This window comes from Schistocerca nitens, chromosome 7, assembly GCF_023898315.1.
Source record: "Schistocerca nitens isolate TAMUIC-IGC-003100 chromosome 7, iqSchNite1.1, whole genome shotgun sequence".
In the NCBI taxonomy this organism is placed as follows: domain Eukaryota; kingdom Metazoa; phylum Arthropoda; class Insecta; order Orthoptera; family Acrididae; genus Schistocerca; species Schistocerca nitens.
In genome coordinates, this window is record NC_064620.1 from 459,265,973 (window position 1) to 459,280,324 (window position 14,352).

Consider the following 14,352-nt stretch of genomic DNA (forward strand, 5'->3'; position numbering starts at 1 on the left):
CTAGTACAGTGTAGATCCACCTTTCGCAGCAATGCAGGCTGCTATTCTCCCATGGAGACGATCGTAGAGATGCTGGATGTAGTCCTGTGGAACGGCTTGCCATGCCATTTCCACCTGGCACATCAGTTGGACCAGCGTTCGTGCCGGACGTGCAGACCGCGTGAGACGACGCTTCATCCAGTCCCAAACATGCTCAATGGGGTACAGATCCGGAGATCTTGCTGGCCAGGGTAGTTGACTTACACCTTCTAGAGCACGTTGGGTGGCACGGGATACATGCGGACGTGCATTGTCCTGTTGGAACAGCAAGTTCCCTTGCCGGTCTAGGAATGGTAGAACGATGGGTTCGATGACGGTTTGGATGTACCGTGCACTATTCAGTGTCCCCTCGACGATCACCAGTGGTGTACGGCCAGTGTAGGAGATCGCTCCCCACACCATGATGCCGGGTGTTGGCCCTGTGTGCCTCGGTCGTATGCAGTCCTGATTGTGGCGCTCACCTGCACGGCGCCAAACACGCATACGACCATCATTGGCACCAAGGCAGAAGCGACTCTCATCGCTGAAGACGACACGTCTCCATTCGTCCCTCCATTCACGCCTGTCACGGCACCACTGGAGGTGGGCTGCACGATGTTGGGGCGTGAGCGGAAGACGGCCTAACGGTGTGCGGGACCGTAGCCCAGCTTCATGGAGACGGTTGCGAATGGTCCTCGCCGATACCCCAGGAGCAACAGTGTCCCTAATTTGCTGGGAAGTGGCGGTGCGGTCCCCTACGGCACTGCGTAGGATCCTACGGTCTTGGCGTGCATCCGTGCGTCGCTGCGGTCCGGTCCCAGGTCGACGGGCACGTGCACCTTCCGCCGACCACTGGCGACAACATCGATGTACTGTGGAGACCTCACGCCCCACGTGTTGAGCAATTCGGCGGTACATCCACCCGGCCTCCCGCATGCCCACTATACGCCCTCGCTCAAAGTCCATCAACTGCACATACGGTTCACGTCCACGCTGTCGCGGCATGCTACCAGTGTTAAAGACTGCGATGGAGCTCCGTATGCCACGGCAAACTGGCTGACACTGACGGTGGCGGTGCACAAATGCTGCGCAGCTATCGCCATTCGACGGCCAACACCGCGGTTCCTGGTGTGTCCGCTGTGCCGTGCGTGTGATCATTGCTTGTACAGCCCTCTCGCAGTGTCCGGAGCAAGTATGGTGGGTCTGACACACCGGTGTCAATGTGTTCTTTTTTCCATTTCCAAACAAAGATGATGTGACTTACCAAACGAAAGCGCTGGCACGTCGATAGACACACAAACAAACACAAACATACACACAAAATTCTAGCTTTCGCAACCAATGGTTGCCTCGTTAGGAAAGAGGGAAGGAGAGGGAAAGACGAAAGGATGTGGGTTTTAAGGGGGAGGGTAAGGAGTCATTCCAATCCCGGGAGCGGAAAGACTTACCTTGGGGGAAAAAAGGACAGGTATACACTCGCACACACATACATATCCATCTGCACATACACAGACACAAGCAGACATTTGTAAAGGCAAAGAGTTTGGGCAGAGATGTCAGTCGAGGCGGAAGTAGAGGCAAAGATGTTGTTGAAAGACAGGTGAGGTATGAGCGGCAGAAAATTGAAATTAGCGGAGATTGAGGCCTGGCGGATAACGAGAAGAGAGGATATACTGAAGGGCAAGTTCCCATCTCCGGAGTTCTGACAGGTTGGTGTTAGTGGGAAGTATCCAGATAACCCGGACGGTGTAACACTGTGCCAAGATGTGCAGGCCGTGCACCAAGGCATGTTTAGCCACAGGGTGATCCTCATTACCAACAGACACTGTCTGCCTGTGTCCATTCATGCGAATGGACAGTTTGTTGCTGGTCATTCCCACATAGAAAGCTTCACAGTGTAGGCAGGTCAGTTGGTAAATCACGTGGGTGCTTTCACACGTGGCTCTGCCTTTGATCGTGTACACCTTCCGGGTTACAGGACTCGAGTAGGTGGTGGTGGGAGGGTGCATGGGACAGGTTTTACACCAGGGGCGGTTACAAGGATAGGAGCCAGAGGGTAGGGAAGGTGGTTTGGGGATTTCATAGGGATGAACTAAGAGGTTACGAAGGTTAGGTGGACGGCGGAAAGACACTCTTGGTGGAGTGGGGAGGATTTCATGAAGGATGGATCTCATTTCAGGACAGGATTTGAGGAAGTCGTATCCCTGCTGGAGAGTCACATTCAGAGTCTGATCCAGTCCCGGATTTGGTCCAGTCTGCTGGAAATATCACTTTGCCACGAAGAAAAATGATCCTAATCCTACTCCTAATGGTCCAACTCCCCAAGACACTATCCAAATTGAACCCTGCCTGGAACAGTTCCGTCCTCCGTCACAGCGGGACCCACCTCCTCTTCCTCAAAATCACCCTCTCCAAACCTTCCAGGAATTTCTGACTTCCAGCCTTGCCTCTCAATCCTTCTTAAAAAACCTTAATCCTACTCCCAACATCACCACTGCTGAAGCCTAGGCTATCCGTGATCTGAAGGCTGACCGATCCATCGTTATTCTTCCGGCGGACAAGGGTTCACGACCGTGGTACTTGATCGTCGGGAGTATGTGGCTGAGGGACTGCGTCATCTTTCAGGCAACACCACATACAAAGTTTGCCAAGGTAACCCCATTCCTGATGTCCAGGCGGAGCTTCAAGGAATCCTCAGAACCTTAGGCCCCCTGCAAAACCTTTCACCTAACTCCATCAACCTCCTGACCCCACCGACACCCCGCACCCCTACTTTCTACCTTCTTCCTAAAATTCACAAACCCAATCATCCCGGCCGCCCCATTGTAGCTGGTTACCAAGCCCCCACAGAACGTATCTCTGCCTACGTAGATCAACACCTTCAACCCATTACATGCAGTCTCCCATCCTTCATCAAAGACATCAACCACTTTCTCGAACGCCGGGAATCCCTACCCAGTCTGTTACCCCCCGAAACCATTCTTGTAACCATTGATGCCACTTCCTTATACACAAATATTCCGCACGTCCAGGGTCTCGCTGCGATGAAGCACTTCCTTTCACGCCGATCACCTGCCACCCTACCAAAAACCTCTTTCCTCATTACCTTAGCCAGCTTCATCCTGACCCACAACTTCTTCACTTTTGAAGGCCAGACATACCAACAATTAAAGGGAACAGCCATGGGCACCAGTATGGCCCTCTCGTACACCAACCTATTCATGGGTCGCTTAGAGGAAGCCTTCTTGGTTACCCAGGCCTGCCAACCCAAAGTTTGGTACAGATTTATTGATGACATCTTCATGATCTGGACTCACAGTGAAGAAGAACTCCAGAATTTCCTCTCCAACCTCAACTCCTTTGGTTCCATCAAGTTCACCTGGTCCTACTCCAAATCCCATGCCACTTTCCTTGATGTTGACCTCCACCTGTCCAATGGCCAGCTTCACACGTCCGTCCACATCAAACCCACCAACAAGCAACAGTACCTCTATTATGACAGCTGCCACCCATTCCACATCAAACGGTCCCTTCCCTACAGCCTAGGTCTTCGTGGCAAACGAATCTGCTCCAGTCCGGAATCCCTGAACCATTACACCAACAACCTGAAAACAGCTTTCGCATCCCGCAACTACCCTCCCAGCCTGGTACAAAAGCAAATAATCAGAGCCACTTCCTCATCTCCTCAAACCCAGAACCTCCCACAGAAGAACACCAAAAGTGCCCCACTTGTGACAGGATACTTTCCGGGACTGGATCAGACTCTGAATGTGGCTCTCCAGCAGGGATACGACTTCCTCAAATCCTGCCCTGAAATGAGATCCATCTTTCATGAAATCCTCCCCACTCCACCAAGAGTGTCTTTCCGCCAAACACCTAAGCTTCGTAACCTCTTAGTTCATCCCTATGAAATCCCCAAACCACCTTCCCTACCCTCTGGCTCCTACCCTTGTAACCGCCCCCGGTGTAAAACCTGCCCCATGCACCCTCCGACCACCACCTACTCCAGTCCTGTAACCCGGGAGGTGTACACGATCAAAGGCAGAGCCACATGTGAAAGCACCCACGTGATTTACCAACTGACCTGCCTACCCTGTGATGCATTCTATGTGGGAATGACCAGCAACAAACTGTCCCTTTGCATGAATGGACACAGGCAGACAGTGTTTGTTGGTAATGAGGATCACCCTGTGGCTAAACATGCTTTGGTGCACGGCCAGCACATCTTGGCACAGTGTTACACCATCCGGGTTATCTGGATACTTCCCACTAACACCAACCTGTCAGAACTCCGGAGATGGGAACTTGCCCCTCAGTATATCCTCTCTTCTCGTTATCCGCCAGGCCTCAATCTCCGCTAATTTCAATTTGCCTCCGCTCATACCTCACCTGTCTTTCAACAACATCTTTGCCTCTACTTCCGCCTCGACTGACATCTCTGCCCAAACTCTTTGCCTTTACAAATGTCTGCTTGTGTCTGTGTATGTGCGGATGGATATGTGTGTGTGTGCGAGTGTATACCTATACCTGTCCTTTTTTCCCCCAAGGTAAGTCTTTTCGCTCCCGGGATTGGAATGACTCCTTACCCTCTCCCTTAAAACCCACATCCTTTCGTCTTTCCCTCTCCTTCCCTCTTTCCTGACAAAGCAACCGTCGGTTGCGAAAGCTAGAATTTTGTGTGTATGTTTGTGTGTCTATCGACCGGCCAGCGCTTTCGTTTGGTAAGTCATATCATCTTTGTTTTTTTATATATATATATATATATATATATATATATATATATATATATATATATATATATATATATATATATATATATATACAAAAAGCTTTTTGTCTTTAAATATGTCTGCTTGTGTCTGTATATGTGTGTGTGTGCGCGAGTGTATACCTGTCCTTTTCCCCCCTAAGGTAAGTCTTTCCATTCCCGGGATTGGAATGACTCCTCACCCTCTCCCTTAAAACCCACATCCTTTCGTCTTTCCCTCTCCTTCCCTCTTTCCTGATGAGGCAACAGTTTGTTGCGAAAGCTTGAATTTTGTGTGTTTGTTTGTGTTAGTTTGTGTGTCTATCGACCTGCCAGCACTTCGTTTGGTAAGTCACATCATCTTTGTTTTTAGATATATTTTTCCCACGTGGAATGTTTCCCTAATATATACGCTTACCTTCTTTTGCTCTTTTTATTCTTGTTCTTCATTTTCTTAGTCTCTGATGATGTTGGGCTGCAAAGCAAAAGATATTTTAACCAATTTCATTAAGTCAGAACTATCTGTTAAATAAGTGATGCAACTGACAGCTTCATTTTCAAAAAATTTAAAAGAATACAAGTACTATATGACACAATAACAGAATGACTTGCCACTGTTTACATTCAGGAGGTGAAATTCCGCTTCTCGCAAACAGAAACACTTATATAAAATGCCATATCTACCTTCATATATACTTACCATAAAGAAGACATGTCTAGTTACACAATTAAAAGACACTCACATGTAGCTTTCGGCCACAGCCTTCATTGGTAAAGGTTGGTTGGGTTGTTTGCAGGAGGAGACCAGACAGTGAGGTCACTGGTCTCATCGGATTAGGGATGGATGTCGGCTGTGCGCTTTCAAAGGAGCCATCACAACATTTGCCTGGAGCGATTTAGGGAAATCATGGAAAACCAAAATCAGGATGGCTGGACGCGGGATTGAACCGTCGTCCTCTCGAATACGAGTCCAGTGTGCTAACTCATCAGGACACACAAACACAAACACGCAAAAGGCAAGCAACCTAACGCACACATGACCGCCAACTCCAGCATCTCGGGCCAGACTGCAGCATCACGTGGAATGAAAACAGCAATCTGGAGGGGGTGGCAAAGGGGAAGGCATAGTAGCCACAAAGGAGTGTCCCCTCCATCACACGGTACCACCCCAGACTGGAACAACTGAACCACATCCTTCACTAGAGCTTTGATTGCCTGTCACTGTGCCCTGAAATGAGGGACATCCTACCCAAGATACTTCCCACCCCTCCTAAAGTGGTGTTCCATCACCCAACCAACCTCCACAACATCCTGGTCCATTCCTACGCCACTCTCAATCCCAACCCCTTGCCACAGAGATTATTCCCTGTGGAAGATTCAGGTGCAAAATCTACCCAATCCATCCAACCAGCCCTTCCTACTAGTCCTGTCATAGGTTTAGCCTACCCCATCAGGGGCCGGTCCACATGTGCAAACAGCCATGTCATTTACCAGCTCTGCTGCAATCATTGCGCAGTTTTTTATATTAGTATGACTACCAACCAGCTATTCACCAGAATGAACGGCCACCGCCGAACTGTTGCCAAGAACAAAGTAGACCGAACTGTGGCCAAGAACAAAGTAGACCACCCTACGGAACAACATGCAGCTCAACATAACAAACAGGATTTCCATGGCTGCTTCACTACCCAAGCCATATGGATCCTTACCTCCACCACCAGCTTTTCTGATCTGCGCAGTGGGTGTTATCCTTACAACACATTCTCCACTCCTAAAATTATCCTGGCCTCAACCTATAGTAACACAGTCTCCAAACCTTCCACCCGACAGTTTCAACCCCTTATGTCCTATCATCTCGTCTCCATTCTCATCTCCCACGCTGTTTATTTGCAGCCCTCTGCCAACACATCCACTGGTATTTGCCTGCTCCTCTCATTTCTTGTTCCTTTTTTCCCCACCTCCCTGCCCCACAACCTCTTGATACTGCACCTGTTGGAGGTTAGTCCTTGCACACTCCATCAGACAGCATTCGTCTCTCTCTCCCCACCTGTACACTACTATCCATTCCCCTTCCCTACTCCCTCCAGATTGCTGCTTGCAACCCACATGATGTTGCATTTCAGCCCAATATGCTGGAGTTGGTGGTCATGGGTGTTTGAGGTGTGTGTGTGTGTGTGTGTGTGTGTGTGTGTGTGTGTGAGAGAGTCTGCTGACGAAGGCTGTGGCTAAAAGCTACATGTGAGTGTCTTTTAATCATGCCTGTCTGCAACTTGACATCTCTTCTTTACAGTACGTAGCCATCTATCTTTTCCTACATTGTTGATATTCCTGCCTGGAGTTTCCACTGTTTGATGTAAATGCATTAATTCGGATAGAGTAGCATGGAGAGCTGCATCAAACCAGTCTTTGGACTGAAAACCACAACACAAGGAACATCCATTTGCAACCACATAATGCAGTCAGGCCTTAGTCTCCCTCTACAGTTTCACCCTTCCTCCTCTTCCCACCATTACCAAATGATGATTCCCTGATGCCTCAGGTTGTCTCTTATTAAGCAGTCCATTCTTTTGTTCAGGCTGTCCCATAATTTTTGTTTCTACGCATTTTGATCTGAAGTATGCCTCTAAACTTCAATATTGTTCTGTTGCACCACATTCCAAAAAATTCTCTTCTCTGAAATGAGATTTTCATTCTGCAGCAGACTGTGTGCTGATATGAAACTTTCTGGCAGATTTAAAACTGTGTGCCGGAACGAGACTCAAACTCGTAACCTTTGCCTTTCGCGGGCAAGTGGTAGAGCACTTGCCTGCAAAAGGCAAAGGTTCCAAGTTCGAGTCTTGTTCCAGCACACGGTTTATGGCTCAACTTCGCTAGAAGAAAGTCTTGGTTGATCCCGAGGATCCCTAGAAATCATCTATTTAGAAGTGGAGGAAATGTGAAATACGTGTGTGTGTGTGTGTGTAGGGTGAAAGGGGGGGGGGGGGGGGAGGGGGGGCACAAACACTGTATAGAAAGACTGTTAGAACTACAAGTTTAACGCATATATTTCGGAACGACACAACAACACATATAAGTCACAGAGTAAGTTGACAAGTAAGACCTGTGTACACGTTAGCATTCGAATGAGCCTGAGTCCCAGTCTAGCGACTGCTGCTCGGCTGGCCGCTTAGGTGGCGCAGCTGCTGCATAGCTGGCAGACAGCGCCGCATGTAGAGGACGCGCGTAATTGCACGGCGGCACTTTGAATGATCGGCGAGTCACAACACTTTTCCCCCCTTTGAAATTGTAGCACTGGTCTTGATGGAGGTGTCCTGGAGATGGCTAATGTCCATAGGCGTTGTTTGACTCACTGTAAAGTCTCGAGGAGGAGGCTTCCCGTATGGACGGAAGTGTCCCCGATGATAACGGGTCGAGATGACAGGAGATGTAGGGGTCGAATCTGCTGGGGCCCCATGCACCAATCTGCCCGTTGCGGCAAGTCCAGTTGATATGACAGGAGACATGGGCGATGTGTCAGCGACCGTTGGAGGAGGAGTAGATTTGCTCTGACAGAGGATGGTCCTCCGGTTCCTGCATGGGCACGTCTCCTGGTGGCGTCCGTTCTGGTTTCTGGTGCTGGCATTGCGATGACGGTGAGAGGGCTGTGTTGTGAGTATTGAGAGATGCCAAGATCCCGAGCGTCAGGTAGAGCCAAAGGTGGTGTGGCGGCATTCGGAACAGGCGTTGCTGGCACCCGAGGCTGAAGCTGGTCCAAATGACGCACTGCAACACCCGTGTCCATCTGGATTTCATACAGGCGTCTGCCATGGTGTCTTAAGATGCGGCCCGGGCTCCATTTTGGCCACCTGCCATATCCCCGTACCCAGACGAGGTCGTCGGCGGTGAACCGGCCAAGTGAAGGCACCCACGGCCGTGAGGTGGGAGGCCACAGAAGATGAAGTAGCGTGCGGGGCTGTCGGCCATGTAAGAGCTCAGCCGGGCTGTGGTCGCCCATGGGGGTGAAACGGTAAGACGCCAGAAACTGGAGAAGCGCATCAGCAGCAGCAGAAGAAGTCAGAAGTTTCCGCATCTGAGCCTTAAATGTGCGGACCAGTCGTTCAGCCTCACCGTTGGATTGTGGATGGAACGGCGGGGTCGTGACATGCGTAACGCCGTGAAGAGCACAAATCCGCAAATTCAGAAGAGGCAAATTGCGGACCATTATCAGTAACAAGAGTAGAGGGGAGGCCTTCCAAAGAAAAAATGCGGGCGAGAGCACTGGTGGTTGCCGCGGTGGTAGGTGACGTGCAACGGACAATGAAAGGAAAGTTAGAGTAGGCGTCAATTACGAGGAGCCAATAAGTACCTAAAAAGGGTCCCGCAAAGTCAGCATGAATGCACTCCCAGGGCTTCTCAGGCGAAGGCCACGGTGACAAAGATGACTTCGGGGCAGCGGCCTGTGACGCACAAGGGCCACAGGCAGCGACCATGTGTGCTATTTCAGAGTCGATGCCAGGCCAGTACACATGACGGCGCGCCAGAGATTTTGTGCGAGACACACCCCAGTGCCCTTGGTGAAGGAGGCACAAGACCGAAGCACGCAAAGACGCAGGTACCACAACACGCGGCGAAGCATTGTCAGTGGAGAGGAGGATAACACCATCCCTAGCCGTGAGGCGGTAGCGCAAAGTGTAGTAGTTCCGCAACGGATCAGAAGTCTTAGCGGACGGGTGATCTGGCCAACCCTTCTGAATACAGCGTAAAACCCGGGAGAGGGTAGGGTCAGAACCCGTAGCAGCCGCCAGCCTGTCCCCAATGATGGGGAACCCGTCCACAACCCGCTGCTCGGCAACATCCAGGTGGAAACACAAAAGTTCGTCCCTATCGAATGCCTGATCAGGACCCATGGGAAGGCGAGACAGAGCATCAGCATTCGCATGTTGAGCCGTTGGCCGGAAATGAATCTCATAATTGAAACGGGACAAGTAAAGAGCCCAACGCTGGAGGCGGTGTGCAGCCTTGTCGGGAAGTGACGTTGATGGATGAAACAAGGAAACAAGTGGTTTATGATCCGTAACAAGATGAAATTTTGAGCCATAGAGAAAAACACCAAACTTATGAAGAGCATAAATGATGGCCAAAGCTTCTTTCTCAATTTGAGAATACTTTTGTTGGGCATCCGTGAGAGTTTTGGAGGCATAAGCAATGGGTTGTTCCGAACCGTCAGAAAAACGGTGCGCAAGGACTGCACCAACCCCGTATTGAGAGGCGTCTGTGGCAAGAATAAGATGTTGGCCAGGTCGATAAGTAGCCAGGCACGGGGCCTGTTTCAGCATAGTCTTCAACTTCTGGAAAGCCGCTTCACATGACGCGGACCAGTGAAAAGGCACGTTTTTATGCAACAGGCGATGCAACGGCTGAGCCACCGAAGCCGCAGATGGTAAAAAATTGTGATAGTATGCTATTTTCCCCAAGAAGGCCTGCAGTTCCTTAACATATGCAGGGTGAGGAAGGGCATCGATCGCAGCGACAGTTTGTTGAAGCGGATGAATACCATCCCGAGAGAGTTGAAACCCCAAGTACGTGATAGATGCCTGAAAAAATTGTGATTTCTGAAGATTACACTTAAGACCGGCAGTCTGTAAGACATGAAAAAGTGTGCGGAGATTTTGAAGATGTTCTTCAGTGGTGGAGCCAGTGACAACAATGTCGTCCATGTAATTGATACACCCAGGGACAGGGAGCAATAATTGTTCCAAGAATCGCTGAAAGAGAGCAGGGGCGCTAGCAACCCCGAACGGCAAGCGTTGGTATTGATAGAGACCGAAAGGCGTGTTAAGGACCAGAAACTGCCGGGAAGCAGCGTTGAGAGGAAGTTGATGATAAGCTTCTGACAGGTCAATTTTAGAAAAATACTGGCCTCCAGCAAGTTTAGTGAACAGTTCTTCAGAATGGGGCATAGAGTAAGTGTCGATGAGGCACTGAGCATTTACAGTGGCTTTGAAATCGCCACAGAGACGAATATCACCATTTGGCTTAGCAACTACAACGACAGGAGAGGACCGCTCACTGGAAGTGACAGGAAGCAAGACCCCTGAAGCAATGAGACGATCCAACTCCCGTTTTACCCGATCACAAAGGGCCACAGGAATGGGCCGAGCCCGAAAAAACTTAGGCCGAGCAGTGGGTTTGAGTGTGATATGAGCTTCAAAGTCGTTTGCACGGCCTAACCCAGGAGAAAAAAGGGACGAAAATGTCGTCGACAAGGAATCCAGTTGAGCATAAGGAATAGCATCAGAGACAATATTGACAGAGTCATCTATGGAGAACCCAAAAACGCGAAAGGCATCGAAACCAAAAAGATTTTCTGCGTTGCTCTGGTCGACCACAAATATGGGAACAGTGCGAACGACGGATTTGTAAGATACCTCAGCATTAAACTGTCCCAAGAGAGAAATCTTCTGTTTATTGTACGTCCGTAATTGCCGAGTGACAGGGGACAGGAGTGGAGAACCCAGCTGAAGATATGTCTGAGAATTAATTATAGTGGCAGCAGAACCGGTATCCACTTGCATGCGAACATCTCGACCAAGGATTTGGACAGTGAGAAATAACTTCCCTGAAATGGAAGGAGTGCAATTGACAGACAACACAGAATCAGAATCAGCGTCATGTTCATGAACATCATGTATGCGGTCGGATTTGCAAACCGAAGACACATGACCTTTCTTTTTGCAGTTGTGACACACAGCCCAACGTTGGGGACAATCCTCGCGTGAATGTTTCGTAAAACACCGCGGACATGAAGGTAGTTGCCGGGGGTTTTGCTGCAATTTCTTAGCGGGTTGTTTACGGCTAGGCCGAGGCTGCGCGTGGGAGCGCACTGTGGCCACGTTGGCCGGCGGGGATGCGCCGAACGCGTCGTCAACAGCGCACAGAGGTTGTATTTCCCCGACATCACCCCACGCCTCTATTTGCGCCACAGCGGCGCGAGAAATTTCAAAAGACTGCGCAATGGAGACAACCTCATCTAGAGTCGGATTTGGCAACTGAAGGGCACGTTGCCGAACTTCTCTGTCGGGCGCCGACCGGATAATAGCATCCCGTACCATGGAATCGGCATAGGACTCTTTGTGAACGTCAGTAACAAATTGACACTTTCGACTGAGGCCGTGAAGTTCAGCAGCCCAAGCACGATAGGATTGATTCGGTTGTTTTTGACAACGATAAAAGGCAACACGAGAGGCTACCACATGTGTTTGCTTTTGAAAATAGACAGACAGAAGTGAGCACATTTCAGCAAAGGACAAAGACGCAGGATCCTTCAAAGGAGCCAATTGCGACAACAACCGATACATTTGAGGTGAAATTCAGGAAAGGAACAGAGACTTACATGGTTGTTCGTACGTGACATGAAATGCCAAGAAGTGCTGTCGAAGACGTTTTTCATAATCAGACCAGTCTTCCGCCATCTCGTCGTAAGGAGGAAAAGGAGGTATAGCCAACAACGAGAAACGCCCCGCATTTGACGCCGCGACGAAATCGTGAATCGCCGCTGTGAGAAGTGTTTGCTGTTCAAGGAGATTTTGCGATAGTTGCTCGACAGTAACCATGGACCCCTGTGAGTCAACGGTGAAAAGGAAAAATCCCATCCTCGTCGCCAATTGTTAGAACTTCAAGTTTAACACATATATTTCGGAACAACACAACAACACATATAAGTCACAGAGTAAGTTGACAAGTAAGACCTGTGTACACGTTAGCATTCGAATGAGCCTGAGTCCCAGTCTAGCAGCCGCTGCTCGGCTGGCCGCTTAGGTGGCGCAGCTGCTGCATAGCTGGCAGACAGCGCCGCACGTAGAGGACGCGCGTAATTGCGCGGCGGCACTTTGAATGATCGGCGAGTCACAACAAAGACCAAGGCTTGACAACAATATGCAGATTCAGATGGATGTAGGGTATAGTATTTACAGAGATGAAGATGCTTGCACATGATAAACTAGCATAGAGAGCTGCATTGAACCCATCTTCAAACTAAAGGCTACAGATATAACACACAACGGTTTGACATATATTTACGAACCAGATTTTAAACAGCAGAACACTTCCAGGGCAAACGGGGTCTCTGGCCATACTTTATTTTTGCGAAAAATGATATAACTGCTGAAAAATAGGAAATTATGGAGATTGGACCAGAATAAATTGAACATACTGTTGGCTGTTGAGAGTCTGAAAGGAAGCATGAGGCAAAGATTGACACACACACACACACACACACACACACACACACACACGGAAAACCAATACATTAAAGACAAGGCACAGAAGAGATGTTTAGATACTGAATTTCACTAAAGAAAGGAAAAAATGTAAGTAGAAACTAATGAAGCAAGCAAAAGGGAAGGCAGGTATCTAAAAAATGAATTTGACAGGGTGTATAAAACTGTAAATCAAGAATGGTTAAGAGGAGAAATGCAAAGTTGTAGCTGTATGCATGACTATGGGAAAGATGGATGCTGTATACAGGAAAGTGAGAGAAACCTGGACTGAGGAGATGCAGACTTGTGATGTCAAGAGCTTAGTTGGCCTTTACTAAGCAAACAAGGGAAAGCTGAAAACGGGATGGTGAGAGGGATCTACAATATGGCATGAACAATTTGGCAGAGGATTCAAAGACCTAAGTCAAAGAAAGCACCTGCAGTAAATTATATTACCTAGACATATTTAAATCTTTGAGAAAACCAACCAATAGAAACCTATTCCACTGGGTATGCATGATATATGAAACTGGTGAAATACTGTCAGACTTCGTAGCAGAACTGACAAGTGATGCACAATTACCACTTTATAAACATTGTGATACATCTTGTGAATTTATCATAGGACCCAATAAGAAACAACTGACCATTTCATTATTTTATAGAGCTTGAGTAACACAATCAATTTATTTATGTGAATTTATATATAAAATATGCATTTAAACAAGAATTTTATATGAATAATATTAATTCTAACAATATTATGAGAAGGACAGCTGCTACTCACCATATTATGGAGATGCTGAGTCGCAGATAGCTACAATAAAAACACTGTTAGAAAGTGAGTTTCGGCCAATGGGGCCTTTGTCCAAAATAAACACACACACACACACACACACACACACACACACACACACACACACACACCACTCACGCAAACGTGTTTGCACGCACGCATGTGTGTGTGTGTTGTCTATTTTTGACAAATGCTTTGTTGGCCGAAAGTTCACTTTCCAGCAATCGTTTTATTGTACCTATCTGCGACTCAGTATCTCTGCTATATAGTTAATAGCAACCATACTTTTCATAATATTGTTACATTCCATCCTGGATTTTCCACTGTTTAATATTAACACTATTATTTTTCAGAAAAAATTAATTATTTTCATATATTTTATTTATTTAAACATTTTGCTATCTGATGTAATTTCATCTGAAGCCACTGACAGTAAGATTGTTTGTTAAGAACTTTCAAAGTAATTTTGAAAAATGGCTTGCTAACAGTTGGTGGGAAGGCAGTTGTTTGTTGTGAAAATAGTTAAACATATTACATTGTTGCTGTGTATATTA

General features: G+C 48.2%; 1 protein-coding gene across 1 annotated transcript in view; it reads right to left on the reverse strand.

Moving 5' to 3' along the window:
• LOC126195688 (cohesin subunit SA-2-like) overlaps positions 1-14,352 on the reverse strand; it is a 357,264-nt gene that overhangs the window by 21,603 nt on the left and 321,309 nt on the right. The window contains exon 17 of the mRNA XM_049934316.1: positions 5,184-5,240. Coding sequence (XP_049790273.1) covers positions 5,184-5,240 — 57 coding nt within the window. The remainder of the gene's footprint in view (positions 1-5,183; positions 5,241-14,352) is intronic.